At 49.5% G+C, this 25,759-nt stretch overlaps 2 protein-coding genes across 2 annotated transcripts; both read right to left on the bottom strand.

Annotated features, from left to right (window-relative positions):
• Positions 1-256: 256 nt before the first annotated feature.
• LOC308649673 (triggering receptor expressed on myeloid cells 3-like) lies at positions 257-10,152 on the bottom strand. The gene is made up of 5 exons (XM_081295407.1): positions 9,986-10,152; positions 8,737-9,090; positions 4,958-5,073; positions 4,732-4,851; positions 257-412 (listed from the first exon to the last, which is right to left on the bottom strand). Exons 1-4 carry the CDS (start codon positions 10,050-10,052, stop codon positions 4,738-4,740), a joined length of 651 nt encoding a protein of 216 aa, XP_081151533.1. The 5' UTR covers positions 10,053-10,152; the 3' UTR covers positions 257-412; positions 4,732-4,737.
• Positions 10,153-12,008: 1,856 nt separating this feature from the next.
• On the bottom strand, positions 12,009-23,012 carry LOC308650056 (triggering receptor expressed on myeloid cells 1-like). Its single transcript, XM_081295973.1, has 4 exons — positions 22,940-23,012; positions 19,206-19,562; positions 17,780-17,975; positions 12,009-13,910 (listed from the first exon to the last, which is right to left on the bottom strand). The coding sequence occupies exons 1-4, from the start codon at positions 22,977-22,979 to the stop codon at positions 13,805-13,807; spliced, it is 699 nt and encodes a 232-aa protein (XP_081152099.1). The 5' UTR covers positions 22,980-23,012; the 3' UTR covers positions 12,009-13,804.
• Between the last annotated feature and the right edge of the window lie 2,747 nt (positions 23,013-25,759).

Here is a 25,759-nt window from a genome sequence, read left to right on the forward strand (position 1 = left end):
TGAATTGCACATGGAGACAAATTAGTCTTGATTTTATTTTTTCCCCCACAGCAGGAAAAGACAGGATAGAAATTTGAGAACAAAAATTTTATTAATGCATTCAATTACACAGAAGAATGGATTCATTGTGGAACATTCATACATGCAGTGAACATACCTTAAACTATCCACCCCCTAACCTTCTCCTCTCCTCCTCTCCCCCTGGGTCCCTTTCTCCTCTAACAGTCTCCCTACTGCTCTCCTGTCTGTTGTCTTTTCCTCCTAGATTCCACTTGACCACCAACTGCTATTGACAGAGTCGCAAAGCCACTCTCATGGTGACAGATGACACAAGGATGGTGTGCAAGATGGGTATGCAGGACAGCTTTTCTCTTGATTTGCAGGTTTTTTAATGCAGTTGAGTGAAATTTGTCTGAAAATAAAGCCACAAAATTAATTCCATAAATGTTCAAGGATCTACATAAGTTTAAGTAAGTCTAGGAAAGTGGATTGAAAAGATGTACAGAATAAAGATGCCAAGGAGGGGGGAACAGGCAGAGTGGAGCCAGGGGGTGAAGGTGGGAAATATTTAAAAACACATTAAACTGAACAAGTGCAAAGAATTTCCACAGGTAAATGAAGGCCCTGAAATAAGGAGTATGCTGACTCCGTTTTGGGCGCTTGAAGGTCTTGAAAAAAGACAAAAACCGCTAAAGCTGAAACAGCACTTTGTGTGCACCTCTAGTCCCAGCTACTCGGGAGGCTGAGGCAGGAGGATAGCTTGAGCCCAGGAGTTTGGAGTCAGCTGGCAAAATGTGGCAAGACCTCATCTCAAAAAAAAAAAAAAAAATCTAAAACAGAGCACGTTCACCTACCTGTATTGAAATTAACCTTCCCATGGGGCTGGGGCTGTAGCTCAGTGGTAGAGTGCCTGCCTTGCATGTGTGAGGCACTGGATTTGATCCTCAGCACCACATAAAAACAAGTGAAAAAGGGTATTGTGTCCAACTACAACTAAAAAAATGAAAATAAATAGATACTATTTAAGAAAAAAAAAAGAAAAGAAAGAAATTAACCTTCCCATCTTCCTGCAGGTAGGTGTTCCTTTATTATGTAATTGAGAGGGCAGAGGGCCAGCCTGGGAGAGGAACTGGCTTCTCCCCAAGTGCACAGCATGTAGGAGAAGAGGGGATTCCACACTTGGCCTTCAAGTGCCAAACATCTGGCTCTGTTCCCAGCAAATTTCATTAGGAGGTATGGTTGGGCTGAGGGAGCCTGGACTCAGGAGACAGGCCAGGACATTTGACAGATGGACAGTCCTAAGCCAGCAAGAGGCTTCAGGTCAAGGCAGTAGATGAGATGATCACTTCCCTTCCAGCTCCATAGAGGACTCCAGTCCTTGAAGACTGGCCTCTATCCTAAAAGACCTGGCCTTGGCTCCAAAAGCAATAATTTCCAGTTTTACAAGTTTTCAAAAACTTTTGGGATGCTAAAATGGAACGATTTTCACTGACGTGACCGCCTTGGAAGCTGAATTTTGCCACGTCACTGACTGATTATCGATCATGTGGGTGCCCCAGGAATAGATTAAAGAAGACTGGTGATAAACAGAAGTCATTTTCTCAGACACCACGAAGTTTCCAAGAAAAGTGTCATAAATCCTGGAACAGGAAAAGTAGGAATTCGTCCTCTGCATCTGTCTCTTTTTATGCCTCCAGGGTTGTATATCACATTGTGCCCAATGTGCTATTGGGTAACTGGGACCTTGCTATTATGACTTTTATAAATGAACAATAGTGTTTATTTGGAATAATAAGACCGAGAGTGGATGTTTATTTTCCACTTAATTATATTTGTCTTTCATTGACCATACAAGAAACAATAAAACTCTGAATTTTAGTTTGAATTATCTTTGTGTCCATTTCAACTGCGATTGTTTTGGGTGCGTGCTGTGGACTTGACTTTCATTCCCAACCCCTCTCATGGGCTTTCTTCAGCCTACAGTCTGCAAAATCATTTCTCACACTCACTGGCAGCTGGGCTTCCAGATATTTTGGACTCCACCCACCAAACACATTCACACGAGACTAAAGTTTGGGGCCAAGTTAACTGGGAAGCAAGGCACACATTTTGCCAGCAAACCCTGAGTCAAGTCTGAACTGTTTCTACAGCCAGTGCTGTGCCAGCAGCTTCCTGTTGGGGGAACTTTCCAGATTCCTCTAATGCCAGACTGGTAGCCCCTTAATAGTCCCATGCTGTAGTGCGACTATGGGAGTCATTCCCAGATCTGATGGTTGGATCTGATGCTGTAAACCATTTAATACTCTATTTTTTAAAAATCCCCTTCTAGGAGCTGGGATTGTGGCTCAGCGGTAGAGTGCTCACCTAGCACCGGCGAGGCCCTGGGTTCAATGCTCAACACCATATAAAAATAAATGAATAAATAAATAAATAAAGACATTGTGTCCAACTGCAACTAAAAAAAAAATGTATTAAAAAAAATTCTCTTCTAATTGTGAGTTCAAAGCCAGCCTCTGCAACTTAGAGAGGCCCTAAACAATTTAGGGAGACTCTGTCTCTGAATAAAATATAAAAAAGAACTGGGGATGTGGCTCAGTAGTTAAGCACCTCTGGGTTCAATCCCCAGTACCAAAATAAATAAGTAAAAATCCCCTTCTACTTAAAATAGGTAGACTGTATTTTGTTGTCTTCAAGTGAACATTAACTCATGCAAGTCCTAAGAAAATAGATGCCGTGTTCCAGACCAGTGGGGACCAGTGTACAGCAAAGCAGGGAGGGGGCAAAACTTTTTTTCTGTTGCTGTTGCTTTAACCCTTATTACCCTCAAGGGCATGAAGTTGTGAAGAGGATTCAGGAGACAGCTGTTGGTCTGCTGTGATCCTAGGGGACGGGGGAGTGGACACATCCCTTACCTCAAGCCCAGGGAGACAAGCTTCAATGTCAGGACTTGGAGAGCTTGTCCAGCGTCCCCTGCAGTTTGGAAGAGGCAGCCACTATGTCTGACTCAACTCCAAAACTGATCAGCTAGTCTGATGGTAGCTGTGCGGGAGCCACCAGGGCCACGTGAGACTCGTGGGTGAGTGTTCCCTGAGGACTGGATGTCACTACACATCTGTGAGGCAGTGGGGTCAGGTTGTTGCTATTGATCCTGTCCAAAGAGGCTGCCTGGCGCTGCAGATGTTCACAGAAGAAAATAAGACGTGGATTGTAAACGGCTTGGGGGCCAAAGGAGGAGCAGGAGCAGCTGCCCAGGAAAGGGACACATGGGCCTGTCTAGGAATCTACGGGTGAAAGAGCCCACAGCAGCGCCCTGTGAAGGAACCCCAGCTCGAACCCCATGGGGCACAGGAAGACCTCCCCTCTCCTTCCTCCTCTCTCCCCTGCTCCAGCCTGGCTTCCCACACCGCAGCTGGCAGGTGGAGATGGCAAAGCAAAGGAAGCAAGCCAGCCTGTCCCTTCTGTCCCTTGAGAGGCTCAGATCCAAGGGTCTGGGAAGGAAGCTTCACTTTAAAATGGACCCCTCCTTCCCTGTGCTAATTACTGAAGCTTCTTTCAGAATAAATTTTTTTTTTTGGCTTAAAAATGACCAGAAGGGAAGGATGAATAGGTGGAGAATTTGGGGGGCAGGGAAGTTCTTCCATGGGATATAATGGTGGGTAAATGCCATTAAGGCACAGAGCCAAGGGGGAACCCGAATGAGGACCATGGACCTCGGCAGTCCATGTAGGTCCATCGGCCATAACAAATGCACTTCTCTGAGGGGGTCCTTGAGAGTGGGGAAAGTTGAGGGGGGACAGCATGGAAGCATATGGGAATTCTGCAATTTCTCCTCAATTTTGCTGTGAACCCAAAACTGCTCTGGAAATAAGTTTATTTAAAAAAAAAAAATACCAGCAGAGTGAGGGTCTTGGCGTAAGTTTCACCCAAGGTCCAGGAAGTCCCCAGCAGGACTTCTGGAGGCCTATAGGGGGAGGGATGCAAGGTCCTTAGGGGAACTCTTCTCTGTGAGTCCCAGTTGCTCTATTCAAGGCCCAAATCCCTTGCTGACCCGTGGTCCCTGCTGATGTCTCTGATAATAGCTCCTTCCACGCAGCTCTCCACCCGGTCTCCCACCTCTGGGAGGGACAGGTGCTGAGCAGAGAGCTCACAGTGGGACTTCAGGAAGCCTTCCATTTTCCCTTGAACTGTGCATTGAGTGTGCTGTCACTAGGGCAGCCTCCAGAGTGGGTGGCCTCCGGAGAGGAGGTTTCCCTGGGTCCCATTGTGCCGAGGGTATCTGAGGAGTGCTGCAGTCACGAGCCACTGAAGCAGGAACAAACTTTATTTCTGAACTCCACCAGCACACTCCACACACGCTCCCTGGGAACTCTCCCAAACGCCACACACTCTGCTCCTCCAGGAACCACCAACCAGAAATCCCTCCTCCGGCACTTCCCCAACCAATGAGAACTCTCCGGGAATCCCCAAAGTAGCACGAGAACTCCAAAGTAGCAGGCCGAGGCAGACAGCAGGGGTCTAACATACACAGCTTAACATAACCATTATCATCTCAATGGCTTGCTGGCATCACCTCTCAACCACTCTGTTCTGGCAAAAATGCCATGCGTCATTCGGACTCAGCTATGGCTCTCAGCAGAGGAGCAAGAGAGATGAACAGCATTTGGAAATGACCGTTCAAGCCAGCCCAGGCCTGAGTCCAGCCTCCCCACCCTGAGGAAAGGGGCTGCTTACCTCCTGTCAGTTCCTCCCATCCTGCGGGACCCGCTCAGCCCACTTGGCATCGATCCCAGCATCTTGGCCCACGCCTGGCACTGTCCCAGGGGCTGGCCCTGCCCGCTGACCAAAGACCTTCTGAGAAGAGAAATCAGGGCACAGGGGCTGGGAACCCCAACCTCCCCAGCACCTGGAGCAGGTGTCTCTGTCCTGCCTTCGTTTCACCTTAAGTCTGGCCACGTACCTGAGGCCGGGGCTTCCGGAGGAGGACAAACAGGACTGAGAACACTAGGCCCTTGTTCAAGATGAATCCGAAGGTCACAAAAATCAGAGCAGGAACACCAGGCAGCTCCAGAAGTCCTGCAGGTCAAAGGCAAGCGTGACTCCCTCCACCTGACCCTCCTGAACCCAAAGGGTGGGTGTCTGTTGAGTGGACAGCTCTGAAGGCCCTTGCTTCCTGCCTCTTGGCTACGAGAGCCGCCAAGCAGGTTTTTATACCCTGTGCAGATGAGGACTCCACCTTCCCCACCCTCCACCCCGCTCTCACCCCAGAGGAACCTAACGTGTCTCCTGCCACCAGCCCCGCCCCCACCCCACCTCCTGCACACAGCTGTGCTGATCTCCCTTTCCACCAAGGAGCCCAAGGAGGCCCTTCGTGTTCCCATTGCCTACAGCCCAAAGGGCATGACTGCCAGACGTTCAAGGCTCCCTGTGACCTGAATGTGTTGTCCTGCTTGACCCCACCCAATGGCTCCACTCCACTCAGTCCTCGGGCTTTGTAGAGGACACATCTCCACCCCCTGCTCCCTCTTCTCTCCAACGTCAGTCCCTCACCTCCCTCTGCCCTTTCTAACTCCTCTGTCACCTCTGAGGTTTCTGGTACCCACCTCTGGCTCCACCCCACCCAGGGCTCTGAGGGTCTCTGCTCATGGGGTGCTTAGAGCTGCTCTGTAAGGAAGGGCTTCTCTCACGCCTTCCTTAGCTCTAAGTCAGAGTCTTCCGATTGCTCAGACTGCACTAGCCAGGAGGCCACCCCTTCTAGGTGCAGCCCCTTGTCCACAGGGGTACCGAAGCCCGAAGCCCGTTTGATCTTAGCTCCTCTGACCCCCACCTCCCTCTGGGGCTGCTGGATGCCACCTTGACAGACTAGCACCCAAGGCTTGGGTGGGGCCTTGGGATAGAAATCTAAATGAAGGTTATTCTTCCTGCTTGTGTTCAGGACCCCCTGGCAGCCCTCTGGGTGGTCCAGCCTGATCCTCTAGAGTCCACAAGTGTGTGGGGGGGGGGGAGCCCAGGGCCCCAGCTAAGCTCAGGGTATGCCTCTGCCCTGCTTCGGTCTCTGCAGTGATCCTCAGCACACACAACTTACAGCAAATCTGGACTCTCTGGGGGTTGGTTCTGTCTGGTGTGGACCATGCTCCGGAAGAGATCAAAGCTCTTCAGGGTCTTGACTGAGTGAGACCTGGCCCCTACTAGGTGTCCAGGCGATGATTGACAAAGATGGGGCAGCATACCCTGAGCTGTCCACCCAGCCTGGCTGACTTCCTCTGAGCTGGGGAGGGACCTCCAAGGTGTTTGGAACAGCTTTCTTCTCCTACAGGCTGAGCCACTGTTCCACGGAGCTACACTGGTTGGGGGAAAAGGTTCACAGTCTCAGAAGGCCAAAGGTAGGGGGGTTCAACACCACCAATCCACCCTCCCAAGGAGCAGGGTGGACAGGGGGTGTCCACAGTCACACAGTGGAGAGCAACAGAGCCAGCCTCCAGGCCCGGGCCTCCCAATCCTGTGCCTGTGTATGTGTGTGACACCCTGCTGCTCTCAGCCTTCAGAGCCTCATCCAGGGCACCTGGCCCAGTTCTCAGCTCTCAGCCCCTCCTCCGCTCAGCCCATCACGGTCCAGCCAACCCACATCCCATGCCCAGTACCTCTTCCTGGACTTACTTCCTGTTGGTGATAGATCTTGTCCATCAGGGAGGGCAGGGAGCTCCCTCCTCATGCCCTCTGCAGCCCACCTTTCTCTCCCCTCAAATCCCCACACCAGATTCACTTCTTAAGTGGGGTTGGTGGGACAACATCCATCACCTCCCAACAGCCTCCCATTACGTGGGTTTCTTTCTGAGCTCAGTCACTGCTGTGTCCTCCCCCACCTCACAAGCTGAAGAACAAATAGAGAAGGCATCTCCACTGTCCACGGAGGAGTGTCCTTTAGGGGGCTCAACAGCATGCCAGAAAGAAACCCCCAACTATTTATTTAACCTAGCTGAACAAAAACCCAGTCCCTGACTCTCTTACGCTCTCCAAACCACCTCAGTGATCACTACAGGTGTCCTTTGTGGAGGCTTCTATCTTTTTTCCCCTGCAATTCCTCTAGGCAGGGACAATCTGTGCAAGATGTCATTTCCATCACCACATTAGCCTAAAGTTTCCTCAATTACTGGAGAGAAGGAATGCAAAGCTGCTATAAAAATGTTACTCCGTGTTATTTATGGTTTAAGGGAAATAATTATGTTTTGGTTTATCCTGTGTTAAGCTTGATACAGTTCTTATTGACTAGCATGGGCTCAGTCACTCTCAATCACTTCTCCTGTCTTTATTAAAGTTTGAGTTAGCCAGGCATGATGGCTCTCACCATAATCCCAGCCACTCAGGAGGTTGGGGCAGGAGAATTGCAAATTTGAGACAAGCCTGAGCAACTCAGTGAGACCCTTTCTTAAAATAAAATAATAGGGTTGAGGATGTAGCTCAGTGGCAGGGTGCTTGACTATTACGCACTAAGCCCTGGGTTTGACCCCCCAGAGCTGAAAAAAAAAAAGTTAAAAGGACAGCAATCCACCCACTGGCACCTAGAGCCACCAACTTTGCCAAGTGTGAATGTAGGGCCCTTGTGTCTCCTACCTCAATAAATAAAGAGGAACCCAAACACTGGAGCCACTGAGTATCACAGTGAAGAAGCCCCACCAGTTTACTACAGCCTAGAAATAGTGCGGGACTTGCCCAAGCTCACTGGGTATATTCAAGTCAAAGAAGGATCCAGAACCTTCTGTCACATGCAATCTGCAATGGTCACACTTCCCTTGTAAAGACTGCAGTTTCAGTTATTTGACAGTTTTCAAGGACTACGGCCGAATTAATAAAATATTCCTGGAGATGCTTAACTATGAGAACCCTTTGTTAACTACTGGGGCCACGGCATGCTCCAAGCTTTGAGGAATTGTTTGACTCTGTTCCTGAGGTTCTACCTGCAATGCCCTCCCTTTGCCTGCTAACTCTATTTACAGATCCTAAGAAGTGTGACTTGGACCCAATCCTGTCCTGAGAGTCATATGTTCAGGCTGGCAGAAGAGCAAGACCCCACGGTGGTGGAGGCCACCCGAACCACAGCTCCAGAGGAGGTCAATTGAGAAGGTTGAGGCAAAAGCATTGGGCATCCCCTCCCATGCCACGTCCCCACCTGGGCTGACAGGCTTTTTTAACAAAGCGGTGTCCTCGCCAACAAGAAGCAACTAAAGGTCGGTGAAAGGCCCTTCACTGTGCTCTCTACTACTTTTTAAGTCCATTGAGAAAAGGGACAGCACCTTACTGTCAAACTGAGCCCATTTCACAGATTCTCCAGGGACAAGAAAATCGAGTGAGTCCTGTGGGGGCTCCACCTGTCTGCCAAAGGACCAGGTGAGTTACCCTCTGGAGTGTCCCCTCACACTGAGAGACAGCAGCTCTCCCAGACCAGCCTGGTACCTCGCAAGTCCCAGTTGCCAGTTTCCCACAGAGTCTGGTGGTGTTTTCGTTCACCTGGTCCAACTTTCTTGTTTCACAGGTGAGAAAACTGAGGTCCAGAGAGGAGTTGTGTTTCTGAGTCTCAAAGTCATAAAGCAAGAGAATGGAAGGCCCAGGTGCCCTGACTTCGGGTCTGGAATTTCCCCGTTACTCTCTGGGCAGCAAGCCCTCGTGGCGGATAGGGTCCCAGCCCACCCTCTGTGCCTGAGGAGACCCTCCCCTGGAGTCCTGGGTCTCCCTGATGCTCACCACTGCACTGCACTAGCCGAATCCGATGGTGCAGGATGACAAGGTTCTGAGAGGTGAGGTGGATCACGCACTGGTACAGCCCCGCGTCCCCCCTCTGGAGCCCGGTCATGGTGACTTTGATGATGGCTTCAGTGGGATAATCCTCCAGCAGGTACCTCCCAGCCTGGGCCAGGTTTAGGTCTGCATTTCTAGTCTCCGTGATCACCAGAGTCTCCAGGCTGCCGTGGCTCCTCACCCGCTGCCAGGCCTTCAGGCTGAAGGCGTACTTGTTGATGTTGTAAGGACAGGTCACGGTCAGGTTCCTGCCCTCCTGTAGGCACTTCTGCTCCTCACTTTCACCCTCAGCTTGGAGCCCTAGAGGGAGGAGTCCCACACTTTACTGGTGTCCCCAAGAAGCCGAGTCCTCCACCCTCTCCACTTGTCTCCATTCCATTGATCCAGAGGGGAGCCCACCAGAACAGTCCCTGCTGACACTCTCCTCTTTCCCTTCTTGGCCCTCAATACCACGCATCACCCCAAACCTGGTGATACTGGCGTCATCATCCATAGCTTTTATTAAGCACTTACTATGCCCTAAACTCTGAGCCAAGAGCTTCCCACCCATCTGTTGTTTGTTTGATTCTTAGGGCAACTTTCTGATGTACACGCCATCCACAAAATGAGCGCCTGTGTCTGGGCACTATTTACAAATGAAGGAACTGAGGCTCGGGGAGGTTGGGGGAACTGCCTGAGGTCAGAAAGTGGTAGAGATGGGATTCCAACTCAGCTCGGACTCCACCTTCCTTCTCAGAGCCTTGCTAGAGTGATTTCCATTTCCGTTTTGTGTCCCTCTTGCTACTCTGCCCTTGGTGCTTATTTACCTTTTCCTCTCTGCATGCCTCCTCTGCCTCCTGACTGAACATGTTCCTCCAAAGGGAGATTGGCTTTGCATTTCTATGCATCTCCCGGGATGCCAGCGTGGTGCTGGGAGATGGCTTGGCTGGCTCCACATCACATCCTCAACTTCAAGATGCCCCAGAAGAACCTCCAACCTGTCTTATGGCACAGTCCCTGCCGGACCAGGGTGGACAGCGTGCTCTGCATCTGTTGCCTTCCTTTCCCCTGACCTGTCTCTAGCACAGGCCCTGATCTCATTCCAGTCCATTCTAAAGAAATGAGAGAAAGTTCCTCTTAGCCGCTTCGTTCCTCCAGATGGTCTCCGCCCCTAGCCCTGAGCTGCTCCTCCCACCCCTCACCCTCCTGCCCTTACCTGAGACATAGAGCAGCAGCAGCAGCAGCCCCAGCGGTGGCCACCTCTTCTGGCCTGCCCCCTGCATCCCGTCCTCCTCCCTGAGTCTTCTGTCTGCCAGGGCCTCTCGAGCGGCAGGAGGACCTTGCCCCGGGGGGGTGTCTACGGTTGTCCCCCAGAGGTGCTGCTGTTTCTTCAGATTGAGAAACCCTGAGGGAAATGTAACAAGGGAACAGCCCAGGAAAAAGCAGAAGGTGAAGAGACAGCGTCCTTCCTACCTCTATTATGTCACAGTCGTATTGCAAAACACTCAGCGGCTCCCCGTTCTCCACCACAGCAAGTCTAGCCCCATCCGTGTGGGGTCCCCCCTCTGTTCCACTCTGTGCCTCTAGTCACCAAAACGCTGCCATCAACTGGCCACTGCCCACCACATCCCACCAACCTGCACACCACAGTCCCCATCTGAAATGACACTGGGCATCCAAACTGTGCCCACCCTCTAAGGCCTGGGTTGAGCTTTCAAATGACAACACTTTCACCAGTCTTACTCCACACCGTGGTTCTCAGGTATGGGCAGGTGGCTGAATCACTCCAGAAGCCTGGCGGTGCACACACACACACATGCCAGGACTCTGAGTTGGCAGGCCTGCAGAGACACCCAGGAGTCTACATGGTAGTGACTCTGAGGCAGGTGTCCAAATAGACCATGCCTGCAAAAGCCCTGTCTGCAGTCAGATGCATCTTGAGGCCTGCTCTGAGCTCTGCCTGTGTAGGATGTAGACTTCCCCAAGCAACCCAGTCAGGGCATAGACACAGACACCACAGCTATAATAGTGACAGGTGAATGACCACGAGGAGGCCCTGGGCATTTACTCCAGTTCTCTCACTTAATCCAGTCAGTGCTGCAAGAGTATGCAATGGATACTTGTCATCTTTTGACTCTCTGGCACCAAATACTTTACTAGAAAGGTGAATGTGGCCCAACGCATAAGTTTTCCTGAACTGTGGACCTCTGCTTCCCCTTCTGTTAAGTAGGAAGGCAAATATTCCTCCCACACTTCTTCCGGTCAGCTATGACATGCCTACAGGCACTGACCTAAGCTCAGCAAAATGCATGATTTCACCCAGGATTCTGGATCCCGAGAACTGGATTGATTCAAGATTCAGGGCCCGTGGGAGATGACTTACACGGAGGCAATTTAAGCATTCGGAGTCCAGGAACAGCATATAGTAAGTGGCTGGTGACTTCATGTGTCCAGAGAAACATCGCCAGATCATCTCCTGCATAATCCTAGCTGTGGCCTCTGCTCTGCCTTCCCTCTTGGTATCTACCAATTTTCTAAACCTGATTCTCCAGCCTCCTCATTGACCCTGTGAGCTCCTAGGCTCCCTCTGCAATCCCTCTGCTATCAGTATAGCCCAAGTAGAATGCTGTTGTTGGTCTTGACAACCATCACTGACATTGGTTAGGTGGCCCTGTGCCCTTAGAGGCCATGAGGCATACTGAGGCCCAGAAAATGGAGTCACTGCAGATCAGACATACTAACTGCAAGAATGCAGAGCTGGGACTCAAACCCAGACACGGTATCGTTTTGTCAGCCAAATTTCCAGCAAAAAGCAGAAGGCTCACCAAGACTGAATAACTAAGGAGCATTTAATAAAGATACGGGCATTTGAGGAAGCCAGTTTGGGATGCTGCAGTAGTTGAATCTGGTGGCCATGGTGAGCTGTCACCACCTACAGATCTGCAGGGCGAGAGGATGGAGCAGTCACCTGAACTTGGAGCTAGTGGCCATTTGGTGAGGGGCTTGAGGGAACCTTCAGAGTGAATGCAACCACCTATGCCACTCCCTGGCCTCGTCTCTTCCCACCCTCTGCTGTCCTCTCCTGCTGCCCATTGGCTAAACCCAGCCAGAAGGTGGTGCCTGACAGAGCCTGTTGATATCACCCACATGGGCAGGTTCCCAAGTGTGCACTCGAGAGTGTCCAGCATGACCGCTTGTCTTCCAATGTAATGTAGTGCACAGAACTTTCCAGGCAAATGTCATTTATTGGACTTAAATACAACTTAACCTGTAATTCAATGACTCACCAAGCCATGCAACTGGATGTCACAGTGTTTAACAGACAGCATTATGATTTCTTTGAAACAAACCTGAGAAGCATGAAGAGAACTGTATGCTATGATGCAACAAGTCCACAGGAGCCCCGGAAGCTGAGCATGTGTCTTATGCTTCCAGATAATGCAATGCAGGTGTTCTAAGGGATGCCATTTGGGAAACACTGCTCCAGTGTGTCCTGCCTCTTCTGGACAGCATCTAATTACAGTGTCCCCCCGACCCCGACCTGGTTTTTTTTTTTTTTTTGTCACCTTCATAAACTGGAGCAACATCGAAACTGCTAAAATGCAGGTCCCAGACCAGCCACCTCAGTCGCTGCATCTGAGCTGCTCAGTTCAAGACAGGGAAGGAGCTGAGATGCTCAGCTTCTGGATAAGTCCTTCTCTGCAGACTGGCCAGAGCTCCAGGATGAACTGAATTCCACTCGCACCCCTTCAAATGGACTCAAAACTGGGGGATCAGAAATCATCTCTGAGGTCAGTGCCATCCCTGGGTGGGTCCAGACAGAGCGATATTCATTAGAAGGGGGTCCTCATGGGATGGAAGGATGCACCAGAGAACTAGGTATTTTTTCCCCCACAGGAGGAGGGGAAAGTCTTGGAGATTATAGCAATATATTTTTCTGGCATGAGACAGATGCTACGTGGCAAGGTGTGTTCGCTCTTGGAGGCTTTAGGATGAAAATGACCTTGACCATTGGTGAATTGGAAGGACCCTTTTGCTTTAGAACCCAAAGGTAGGAGATAGGAAGTCCTGGTATGAGGCTGGGGGACACACGCGGGTGGCCTGCATACCTATTTCATGGGGCACAGTGGGAGGGTCCCAGAGACAGCATGGGAGCCGTCAGGGGAGACCAAATGGAGGAGGATGGTGAGTGAGAGGTAAGGGGCCCACAAGGGACAGCCTCCAGAGCCTCAGTGGTGGGCTACTGTCACCCTGCCATGCCTGCCCCTCATGTGATTCAAGGACGAGAGGCAGAACTCCTTGCTCTCCATGTGGCTATGGATCCCCTCAGCAAAAGAGTTGGTTTTCCTTCCTGCCAGTAGGTGGGACTCGCGTGGCCTCGCCTTGGTCACATACACCTCCACCTTCATGGGTTAGCTTCAGGGTCCAGAGACAAAGCACACCCGGCAAGGCGGGTTCCATCCACCCATCGCCCTACACGCCCATCTTGTCTCCAGTGCTTTCCCGGGACGAGCCGTCAGCGTCACTTTCTCATTCCCAGTTACTTAATTCCCACCATGGCCTCTTCTCTTCTCCTCGTTCCATGGGTAGGAATGTTGGGACAATCACGATGAAAGGAGAAACCAGGCATCTGATTCTCGAGAGAGGGAGGCTCGCTCCAGTGGCGGGGGAAGGAGGATGCTTCTAAGTTCTGTCCATGTGGCCTAAATCGTATAGTCCAGGGTAAGGACATGGGGCAGCAAGATCAGCTGTGCCCACTCAGCCTCACAACCCCACAGGAGAGGGACAGTGGAAAGCACTGGACTCTGTCTTGATTTCACGCCAAGCTGCAGATGGAATGGAGAGCTGGGTCCTACCAGGAGCCACATCTTCTCTTCTGAGGGTGATCTGTGTGGACAGGGCCAGGGAGCGGGCAATCCTGGCCTAGGAATCACCTGAGAGCACAGATTCAATTCAGGTCCCTCTCCACTTGGCTTCCAACAACTGCCAGGTGGACATGGATGGAGGTCAGGGTCACTGTTGTGGGTTCCTGGGTCTAGAGTCCAAATGACCTCTGAGTGACAACAAACAGGACAGTGAAGACCAGGCTCTTAATTAGGATTCCACAGGCCACCGGAACGACAATGCTGAACACAGGGAGCCTGTGGGGGAGAGAGAGAGAGAGAGAGAGAGAGAGAGAGAGAGAGAGAGATATGCCACCAACCATGAGGACCTCACACTCAAGGGTTTAGAAATTCCTTCATGTTCCCATCTTATCCGCTTAATTCCTCCCACAGCTTCCCAGACTGTCTGGCCCTATGCAAAGCCCTTTGCTCCATTCCCTAAAACAAACCATTAGAAACATGTTTAGTAAAAGTATAGGGTTCACGTCCAGGTGAGCTTCATCTTGCCTTGGATGCAGCAGAGAGAGAGGGCCCTGGGCCAGGAAAGCTCAGCTCACCTCTGTCCTCAGCACCGTGGCCTGCTTTCTGGGATGGTTGCCTCCCCTCCCCTCCCCTCCACCCCCACCCCCTGCATTTAGCCTCTGTTTCCTCGTTTATAAATCAAGAAGAATCCTATCCTAGAGAAAATCCAATCTCGGATTTGTCTAGATGTTAGCAAAATGATTCTACAAGTCCCAAGTAGACATCAGTAGATATCATGAGAAAGAGACCCAGTGAGAGCAGGGACAGGGGCATCCCATCAGATCTGGAAGCAGATGTCAAGGCAAGTCCTCCACCTGCTGAGACACAGGGACAAGGAGAGGAAGAGGCAGCAACAGAACAGAGGCCAGAGAACATTGTAATATTATATAAGAATTTAACATCTAAGGGAATCAGCAGCCTGTGGGCAAAGCAAGGATTCTTTCATAACTATCTGTTTCATAACAGTGGGAAGAAACAGTAATCTTTCTTCAATTCCACTCCCCAACCCTGGATGGAAAATTTAAATAAATCGAAAAACAAAACCACAGAAAAAATCACCAGGAAACAGAATTGAGCACATTTAAGGAATAAAATAAAGCAATAATTTTCAAACCAGCATACATTATCCATTCGAAACTTAAAACTGGATGTACAAAATAGCAGATAGAATCATCCCAGCAAGAGACAAACTGCCCATCTGTGCTGACATCCACCCTAGTCTCCACCTTGTCCTGTATCACCCGGGACTGCGTTCCCAAGGATGCCTGGTCAAGTTCAGCAACCAGTGGTGCTAGCAGCCAGGCCCTGGGGACAGGGAAGCCAGCATCTGTCTCGTGGTTGCAACGGTACCCACCAGGATGCCAGCCTCTGCCCTGGTAGAGCCTTCCTGCAGAGAGCCCTGGTTTCTGAGCTTCACTCACCCCACTTCCTCCCTAGGGCTCTGCCTGATACCCTGGAGCTGTTTGTTTTCATGCCCAAGGATCCTGGGGGGCACCCACCCCCCTGGATCATCATCTCATGTCTTTCAGAGGCTACACACAAGTCCCCAGAGCCCTGGGGTGCCTGGGTATTCATGGGCCCCGCTCATTGCTTAGAGCCCCTCTACCCAGTGACTGTGAATGCAGAAATATCAATACTTGAGGTTTCCAGCATAGGGACACCTCTGTGTCACCCAGACCTTCCTTGAAAAACCAAATCTGTCCCTGTGAAACCACTTATTTTCTTCCCTTTGCAGTCCCACTTTCTTAGTGGCTCTGCCAGTGATCACTTCCTAAAACACTTGAACAGGACTGGTTTTCCCACAGCCTGTCCCTCACACAATAACCCTGAGACAGGGTGCTCGGATCCCCCCCTCCAGGACCTCACCATCCCCAGGTTGGGGCCTCCACTCTTTTATCACCAGGGCTAACCACTCCTTCTTTCTCAAACAGCTATCGGTGACTTCTGACCAGCAGAATAGTTAATATTAGTTAACAGAGTTAACAGGTAAAAAGAGGTACAGTCTCTTCTAGGAATGTTGGCGAAGATGCCCACATTCTCTACCTATTGAAAAGTAAAAGTAGTGAAGACAGAAAAGCGTTAACTCACACTAGATTATTTTATTTAATCCACAAAGCTTAAATGAGCACCTATTATGTACCAGGCACTCAGGCTGTGTGAGTAAAACTACCTAAGGAGGAAGATAGATAAGTCATTGCCCACTCTCATAAGAATGGAAACTGAGTAGCTGATCTCCAGCTGACCTAATCCTGTAAGCTAACCAGTTCCAGACTATGGGTAATCCTTTTAATAATGCAGAAATTAAGAAAGTAAGGAAATATGTTACATAGTACACACACTGCATCATGGGTAATGTGGTAATGATATGTAAAGAGGAAATAAATTTAGTCCCAACATTAAACAGAAAAATCATTGTCTCTATCTTCCTGGAGCAGGAGTCCACATTAATGAAGAAGTGAAGATGGTTATCAGGAATTTTTTTCTCCCCTTGATGCTGAGAATTAAACCCAGGGCCTTGCGCATGCTGAGCACACGCTCTGCCACTGAGTTATGGCCCCTGCCCCAGCAGGAATATTGTTACAACACTAAACCCACGTTAGCAACCTGCGGTGGCACTTATGCATAATGGATCACCTGCAAATTCTGTCCGATCGTTTGGAAGACCATTTATCCATAAGACGTGGATGCAGAATGATACACGTGTTCAAATTCTCTTATGGAAATTTTGTTTGAATAAATGATTTTCTGATGACAACATCAATGACTAAGAATAGGCAAATGACTAGGTACTTGATGATTTTTCCAATGGACAGAAAAGTATGTGCCCATTGAAATTCTAATTTGAGGAAGACTACATAACAACATTGAAGGATAATCGGAGCAGGAAAAATGATGCAATGGGTATAATTAGAACTAGCACCATGTGAAATATGAAGCGTGAATGAGGATCAGGTGAGAAGACGGGGGAAAGACATATCATTAGTGGGAATATGGAAGAATATTTCTTTCTCTGTTAATTCAATATTTAATGATAACACGTTCTAAGATAAATCAGCATTTAATAACAACTGTGAAGCGAGGTGTTCATGCCAACTCAGTGGCTCTTTGCTGCTATTGTTTGGATCTGAGGTGTTTTCCAAAGTCCCATGTATTAAAGGCTGGGTCCCCACATTGGCACTATTGGGAAGTCAAGGAAACCTTGAGAAATGAGATCTGGTGGAAGATGTTTAGGTCATTAAGGACATGCCCTTGAAAGGGAGAGTGGGACCCCCAACCCCTTTCTCTTCCTTTTTTTCTATGTCCTGATCATAAGGTTTTGCCAGGCATTGCCACTGTGATGTATTGCCTCAACCTAGGCCCAAAAGCCATAAGGTCAACCAATCCTGGACTGATACTTCCAAAGCGTTGGGCCAAAATAAACCTTTCCTCTTTATAAACTTATTACCTCAGGTATTTGTTACAGTCACAGAAAGCTGACTAACACACCTACACTTTAGAAATCTCCTGAAAAACTAATTTAAATGTACTAAGTCTGGACCCACCTCCAGAAATTTTCTTTCCATTGGTCTATGGTAGAATATTTACACCAGTGTTAAAATGAAACAAAGCAAATAAAATCAAACAAAATAAGACAAAGACAAATGCTTTAGACAATCATAACCTAGAGCTGCTATGGAGCTACATGATCCCTTCCAGTTTTTTAGCATGCCTACTGTACCAACAGGACACTGAAGCCAAAGAAGGTCCTGACCTGCCCCAAATCACACAGTTAGTTTGCCTGACACAAGAAACCAGGGTCCCTAACTCACAATGCTTCTTCCATTGCACTATTAGACTGGATCACCTGGGCTTTTCCTCTCCTCGTCACTTTGTTGTCCAAGGCAGGAGGAGGGTGAGCTGAGGAAAATGGCACCCTTGTTCAGTCTCCTCCTCACTCCACCACCACCCCCTTCCTTCCCTGGGAATTTCCACCCAGACTGAAGCAACTCTTTCCCCACCCTCCCCACCTACCCCCATCCCTCTTCCACCACATCCTCTAAGCACATGAACTAGGGAACAAAGGACTTGGTGTCCAAACCAGGAGTCCCAAGGCCTGGAAACCATACCTGATGGCATCTGTGGGGTTGACTGTGGTGTTCGGAGGGATGACAGCTGTTGGCATGGATAGGGATTGGACCACAGTTCTGGAGCTGGTATAGAACGTTCTCAGGGTCTTCGTGGTAGGAAGGGTGGTAGGACGGATGGTAGTAGGAGCCAATTTAGGGGTAGAATTCTTGTCAGAGGTACGCTTAGTTGAAGGATCTGCAAGAGGTACATTGGATGGATGGATAGATGATGGATGGATGAACGAGTAGGTGGATAGATGGATGAATGGATGGATGAATAGGTGGCAAGTAGATGGAGCCACAGAGGGAGATGAAAGTGACCTTTCAAGAAGCAAGGTTTTCCTTTGCCAAAACCAAAAATGTAGTATAAGGTTAGCCTCAGTCAGAGATAGGAAGGAGGAAGAGAGAAATGGAGGAAGCAAGGGAAGGAAGGGAGAGGGAGAAAGGAGCTCTCAGGGTATCTGGGTTATTGGAAATGTACGTGCCTGCTCTTCTTTACTTATCTATATGCCCCTCCTTTTTCCAAGAATAATTCCCTTGTTATTCTATCTTATCCCATTCACTCTGCCTCTTATAAGTATATATTACTTTAAAAGTTCTCTTGTGGGCTGGGGCTGTGGCTCAGTGGTAGAGCGCTTGCCTAGCATGTGTGAGGCACTGGGTTGGATTCTCAGCACCGCATACAAATAAATAAAAATAAGGATCCATTGACAACTTAAAAGAATAAGTTACCTTGAATTAATCCACTGCATATGTGCCATGTCTTAGGCTTAGAATTCCCCTAGGAACTTCAACCTGTCTGCCTTTCCTCTGTCTTCCTTAGTTCATGTAATATTAGTTGCTGGGGACAGAGAGCCCAACAAGGCGTAGGCCCTTTCTCAAGGAGTTTGGAGACTGATAAGGGAGACAGATAAGTAAACCAGTCACTACTCCCCCGTGAGATCATATTGTCCACAGAAGGACCCCGAGTGAGCCTGGAGACATGCTCCCGACAAGTGGGAGTCACCTTGGGCCTACCAAGTCAGGATCTGTATTTAAAATGAGACCCCCACGCAGCTGACACTCCCTGGGAGGTCTGGGGTGCACTGTCTTAAAAGCATCTCATGCATTCTTGGGAGGAGGACAGGGAAGTCACAGGAGGCTTCCCAAGGATATGCCTTCTAAATGGAGACTTGAGATAGGGGATTAAATTCTCCCATATCTACTGCTCACCTTTTATAGCACCCCACTTCCCATAACTGTACCCTAAATTAGGCTCTGCAATCCAAAGGGAATCCATGCTTAGAAGCCCCTGCTTGCTGTGTGTGAAATGCCTGTTGAGGGCCTCACAGAGCAGACAAGGAGCTTCTAGGAGAAAGCTGGCTGGCTAGGACTCCTGAGCTCTGCTGATGACACCACCACATCCATCCACTCCCAGGTCACTCACCCGCGGTCACCACCAGGCGGACAGGATGGAACAGGAGGTCAGGCTCCTTGGGAGGAGGATAGTAGACCACACACCGATACAGTCCTGAGTCCTCCACTTGAAGATTGATCATTTGGACCTGAAACATGGACTCCGGAGGGTCATCTCTGAGAATGTACCTCCCCACCTGGATTTGATTGAGTTTCCCCTGAGATCTTTCTGTGACAGCCAGTGTCTGGGGCTCCTCCCCATTCCTCAACCTCTGCCAAGCCTTCTGGCTGTAGGCATACTTCATGTTGGAGGGACAGTCCACTGTCAGGGTCTCCCCCTCTTGTAGGACATACTTTTCCTCTTTTGACTGAGCAGCAGCTTGGAGTCCTATAAGCAGGAAAACACAGTTAGTCTCTGTCATGAAGAGTTGGGAAAGAAAAGGAGAGGAGCCAGCTCGTTTTCTTGTCTAACCACCCATTTTTCAGATGAGGTCCTTGAGGCCTCTGGAGAAGAGGCATCTTTCTTTTTAAGCCACACTGGACACTAACCTCTCCACCACGAAGTGTTGGTTTTGTTTTTTACGACAAGAGCCACACTGAGCAGAGTCCATGAAAATCTAATTTGATAAATGATCCTTTTGAGAGGAAGTAAGTGCCTGATGGGGGACAGAACAAGGGATGCTGTACAGAGATCATGGTGGCTGAGGCATGGCAGAGGGTATAGAGAGGAGCATGGGGTGAAGAGAGGCGAGGAAGACATGATACCAGCAGAGAGCCATTCTCCAGGAAGCTTGAGGACTTCAGCTAAGTCAGGGGAAAGAGATCAGTTCAAGAGACCATTGAACAAACAGTGAGGAGGCTATCCTGAGGACACGGTGAACAGGGGACCCGACAGTTCCCTCCCGCGCTCTTCCTTCCTTGGGTAGCCCCTCTTAAGTGGCTTACCCGTGGGCCCGCCCACGTTCTCAAGCACAGCCCCACCAACCGCGCAATTAAAAGTTCCCCCTTGCCCTGGCCACACTGATTGGTCATCAGCTGAGCCAATCAGAATCCTCCCCGGGCGCATGTCATCAGCTGAGCCAATCAGAATCCTCCCGAGACTGCTATGGCTATTCAGAGGGTAAAAAAACGTTTCTTCGGGCTGGGGCTGGGAATGCGGTTGTGGACTTCCGCTGCCGTCTTTCTACCACGTGGAAACGGCTGCCCGAGAATGAGGCCGGAGGCCAAGGGAGCGAGCCAATGGTGTTACCTGTCTTGAGTTTAGTGGTGCTCCAAAACCGCACCCCTGGGCTCCCCCAGTACCCCAGCCGAGAGACCCCTCCTCTTGTTTTTTGACAAGGAGACACAGCGTTGTTCCTCCATTGGGGACAAGTCCTCCTCCCTCCCCCCAGGGTCACTGAGCAATGTCCGGAGACACTGCTGTTGTTATAACCAGGGATGGAGGTGGATGCTGCTGGCATCTAATAAGTACAGAAAAGCAACAGTGGCCAAAATATCAGGAGTGCTGAGTTTGAGAACCCCGGGTTTATAGGGACAGTAAGAGTGATTTTTCTGCTCTAGTCCAAGCAGGGCTTGCTGATGGAGGTGCAGAAGATCCTGTCTGTGCTTCCAGGGGGACACTCGGGGCTCTGTGGTTCACTAAGGGACCACAGTGTGTCCACTCAGGCCTGGAGACATCTTGCTCCAGGGAACACCAGGAACAGGTTGGACAGTAATGCCAGGGCAAACCATGGGTCAGGCCACCCCTACCTGCAATCACCATCGCTGTTCTCAACACCATGACTGTACCTCCAGGCACTTTCATCCTCCGTGGTAGTTCAGGAGTGCCCCGGTGAACAACGCCAAGAGTTGTCCCTTCGGTGAAGTGCTTACCTTCCCTGTTGGCCAGGCCAGGCTCCTGAGGCCCTGCCTATCTCAACCTGACCTTAGGAAGACCCTCCTCAGGGGCTCCTGGGGGTTTGAAGGTGAAGCAGAGCTTGAAGGCCAATTCACTTCTAAGGAAACCTTTCGAAGGTTTTCCCATGCAATGTCTATGCACCCTGGCCAGGAACACCCTCCACAAAAGATGGTGAGCAGAGGTGGAGAGATATCTTAAACCAAGTTTAGTTCCTCATTTATAGAACTATGGCTGAAAGCCTTCTCTGTGCCAGGCACGGTGCTGGACTTTGTGAAAGACACACCGACTCCAACTTCTGGTTGCCACCAAAGAAGACCTAACTTCCCACATTAATGTTACAGATGGATTTCCACTCTTTTTACAAACTTGACCACCTCTTGCGAAAGAAGACAGAAATATATGCTCAAAAGCAGTCTGTACCCCATCACAAGAAAGGAAACCCTTTTAACACACTAATAAAAAAAATACTACTAATAATAATTACCATCTGCCAAGCATTGTATGCTAAATGCATTATTTTACTTAATCTTCATCACTTATTAAGTTGCCACTGTTATTTCTATTTTATGGATAAGGAAACTGAGAGACAGAGAAGCTAAGTGACTTGCCCAAGGTCCCACAGCAATAAGGGATGGAGTCAGGATTCAAACCTAGAGAGTCAGCGCAGTGTGTGCTAAGCCTCTTAGCTACATTGTCCAACACTGTTGTCTGATTGGAGTTACAGCATCCCCACCCAAGGATGAATGGGCATCTAGCTGGCAGGGGCTTTGGGGTGAACCCCTAACCTATCCCTGTAGGGTATAATGAAATATATAGCTCTGTTTTTTTCTCTCACAAGTACCCAACCTTCAATCCTCTGCTTCTCCCAGTTGTCCTTCAGAAAAACATAAGTAAAATAAAAGCAAATGCACTGGTTCATGAGAAACCAGTTCCTATTCGCCTCGGTGACAGCCCCAGCACCAAGGAGATCCAAAGCAAGCACCACCAGGTAGCTTCCCTTGATCCTGCTCAATAGGTCCCAGAGACAGCCACTCCCTGGGCTTCCATCTCTTCCCAAGGCAAAATTTGTTTTTAAAGTCTTGTCATTTCCCCTCTCTTATTCGGGTTGATTAGGAGGAAGAACCAGCAACGCCCCAAATGCTCTGCAGATTGTAAGAGACCCGTAGGGCTGGGGATGGATCAGCTCTGCTGAGCCTGCCCAACAGGGCCCTCCAGCCCCAACACGCAAAAGAAAGTAGGGATCCTAACCTCCTGGAGAACGGGCTCCAGGCTGCTTCTGTTCCCACCTGTGTCTTTAGCAGTAGCAGATTTGCTGGTTCACAGTAGGCCCCAGGAAATACTTGTTAAATATATGGTATCTTTTGAGTTAACAGATGTCCACATTAAAAGCACCATGATGGAACACATAAAGTCCAATTTTCTGTATAATTTTAAAAAGTACTAATTTAAAAAAGAGAAAAATGCTTTTCAAAATCAGACAAAATTATTTCTGATCATACCCGAGTTAGATTTCCTCTATCATTATTTTCATCTAGGGTTTTTCTGTCTTTGACATCCAAATGCAAAATGCACAGGGAGGCTGGGGACATACCTCAGTGGGAGAGCACAGATGCCCTAGCATGCATGAGGACCTGGGTTCGCTCCCCAGGACTGCCAAAAAAAAAAAAAATCAGAGACATCTTTCTTCCCTAATTCCACCCTTCTTTGATTTATGTACTCAGACCTGTGCGTTCTCCTGGTCCTGCAGACCTTGGGTAGAGAAGCTCAGACTGCTTTAACTGCTGGTTGGCTTTGGTGCTTCAAAAAGAGAAGGTCTCCTGGGGTCCAAACCACAGGGCTCACCTGCTCGCACCTCTCCCTTGCCTTACCTGAAAAAAACAGCGTCCACAGTAGCCCCCAAAGCATCATCCTTCAGGGATTCCAGCTCCAACTGCCCCTGTGGGCTCCTGCGTCAGTTATAAGGCACCACCCTGACACAGTGGCTCCGGAAAGTTGCTCAACAGGACATGAGGCCATTCCTGGAAGGTTCCGGGTCAGATGCTTTGTTCCATCACTGTTGACTCTGGTTGCATACGTCAATGAGGAATCCAGAGACCACGGCCCAAGATTCAATTAAGCTTCTTTGAACCTCAATTTCCTCTTCTCTAAAACCCGTGGTAATTACCTTCTCAGCCTCACAAAATTTAAGTGAGCTGGGAGCCATGGCACTCGCCTGTAATTCCAGTGACATGGGAGGCTGAGGCAGGAAGATCACAAGCTGGAAGCCCGTCTCAGCAACTTAACCAAGCCCTTTGTAACTCTTAGCAAGACCCTGCTTCAAAATAAAAAATAAAAAGAGATGGGGATAAAATGATAAAGTGCCCCTAGGTTCAATCCCCAGTACCCCCCTGCAAAAAATTGTAAGAATATTGTGGTCAATTATAATTGCTGCCTCGACATCCATTTTAAATACAGTTTTCACTTTCTCAATCCAGCTGCAGGCCTTAGTCACCTCTGACACTGTGTCCAGTTCCTCAAAGCGGTGGATCCAGATATCTGACTCATACAACTTCCTCCTAGTGACCATCTTCCTTGGGACAGCCGAACACAGTCCACTTCACTGGGCCCACTGAACTGTGCAGATATGTCACTGTTACCACCACTTGATCACAGTGTGACCTCCCAGGACTCAGGCCTGCTTGCTTTAAATGGCAGCAGTTACAATTCCCTGAGTGAGGGGCTGGGGGTGTGGCTCAGTAGTAGAGCGCTTGCCTAGCATGCATGAGGCACTGGGTTCCATCCTCAGCACCACATAAAAATGAAATAAAGATATTGCGTCCACCTCCAACTAAAACATAAATATTTTTTAAAAAAATCTCTGAGTGAGAAGGGAAATTGTATGGAAATGGAAGGAGACCCTCAATGTTACACAAAATTACATATAAGAGGTTGTAAGGGGAAAGGGGGGGGAAACAAGGGAGAGAATTGAACAACAGCAGATGAGGTAGAGAGGGAAGATGGGAGGGGAGGGAAGGGGGGATAGTAGAGGATAGGAAAGGTAGCAGAATACAACAGTCACTAATATGGCAGTATGTAAAAACGTGGATGTGTAACGGATGTGATTCTGCAATTTGTATTTGGGGTAAAAATGGGAGTTCATAACCCACTTGAATCAAATGTATGAAAGATGATATGTCGTAAGCTTTGTAATGTTTTGAACAACCAATAAAAAAAATTAAAAAAATAAAAAAAATAAAAATAAAAAATCTCTGAGTGAAACCTGCCCAAGACCCCTAAAGGTGTTGGTCCTCGAGTCGTGGTCTCTCTCCACTCACTCCCTGGCCTGCATGTGGGGGGCCTCTGGGCATGCCCCATACCCACCGGGACCTGTAAGTAAGAAGATCTTTATTTCCATCTGTGTGTCTGCTAATCATTGAGGGGGTGCTCTTCACCTTGAAGGTTGTCAGTCAAGAACTATTGGCAGGACGGAGAGTGCTTCTGCTGATTCGCTAGGACCACGGAGCTGCTGAGGTTACTAACATCCACCAGGGGAGGCGGTGCTGTTCCCTGTAGTTCAATTGACCCCCTCTGCTGCCGTCACCTCTGTAGAGTGCCGCTAGGCTGTCCACCCTAAAATGTTAGTGACAGTGATAATGCTCTGTCGTGTTCCTCACGACTAAAACACTCAGGCTCACTCCAGGGGAACGGGGCTGCATGAAATAAACCCCAAAGAGACAGAGCTATCTTTTTCTTTGGGGTCCTGTAACAGCTCCTCAGACCTTAAGGGTCCACAGAAAGAGAGAGAGAGAGAGAAAGAGATAGAGAGAGAGAGAGAGAGAGAGAGAGAGAGAGCGCACATGCTGACTCCTTTTATTAAGGAGAAGCCATTCAAATGAGGCCAGGGGTCAAGTTTCAGGGGGCTGAGTCTAGCTTCATGATGTCCACTGTCAGCAGGTTGACTGACATCTAGGAAGGCCACACCCAAGAGCAGAGCAAGAGAAGGGGACACATTAAGGGGATTTCCATGGAACATTCTATCTCAAACAGGGCAAAGGGGTGGTATCACAAAGGAACAGGTGAGCATAGCTCCATCCATGGGGTGACACGCCTACGTCTGAAGACGCATCCTCAACCTCCGGGACCCGGGCAATGTCCAGGTCACTAGAGATGTAGTGACAATCAGAGCCTCTCTGCTCCAGGACGGAGAATGTGAGTCATTCAGAGGGGCCTCCCCACAGTGCTCCCCAAAGTGATCTGGCCCACCCCAAGAGGGACTCTAGTCTAGACCAAGGGCCAGGGTGGCTCTGGGACCCTGACTGGGAAGGCGTCCACGCGAGGCAACTCTCTTAGAGTGAAGTGTGACATTCCTAATCCCTTGTCCCCAGTAACGACTCTTTCTCTGTCCCAGCCTGAGCCAAGGTGAGCTCCTGAGACCACAGGGCAACATTCCCGCTAATGAAACAACTGGGGGACAATGTCCCAGAGCCCCACGGTTCTCCTCATGGGGTGTGGTGGGGTGCAACGCAGCAAAGTGTCACTGGGGGACCCCATTCAGACTGGAGGTATCTGCAATGGGTACAGTGGGTCTAATGCTAGAAAGGGTGGCCCCTGCTGGGGTCCACCCTGCCTTCTTGCTGGGTCCCTTGTTCCTGTCACCCATGTCCCCAGCCCCAGGGGGTATCATGAGTCTAATTCCTGGCCTCATATGG

Source organism: Spermophilus citellus, assembly GCF_964194105.1.
Source record: "Spermophilus citellus genome assembly, chromosome: 5".
NCBI classification, from domain to species: domain Eukaryota; kingdom Metazoa; phylum Chordata; class Mammalia; order Rodentia; family Sciuridae; genus Spermophilus; species Spermophilus citellus.

Bases quoted from the DNA above. Each gene is read 5' to 3' on its own strand.
- LOC308649673 (XM_081295407.1), bottom strand. From the start codon at position 10,052: ATGCAGGGGGCAGGCCAGAAGAGGTGGCCACCGCTGGGGCTGCTGCTG. The intron at 9,091-9,985 runs GTAAGGGCAGGA...TCCTCCCTCTAG, and splicing joins GCTGCTGCTCTATGTCTCAG to GGCTCCAAGCTGAGGGTGAA. The intron at 5,074-8,736 runs GTGAGCATCAGG...TTTGACCTGCAG, and splicing joins TCGGCTAGTGCAGTGCAGTG to GACTTCTGGAGCTGCCTGGT.
- LOC308650056 (XM_081295973.1), bottom strand. From the start codon at position 22,979: ATGATGCTTTGGGGGCTACTGTGGACGCTGTTTTTTTCAG. The intron at 19,563-22,939 runs GTAAGGCAAGGG...TCCTGCTTATAG, and splicing joins GTGGACGCTGTTTTTTTCAG to GACTCCAAGCTGCTGCTCAG. The intron at 13,911-17,779 runs GTATGGTTTCCA...TCTCCCCCACAG, and splicing joins AACCCCACAGATGCCATCAG to GCTCCCTGTGTTCAGCATTG.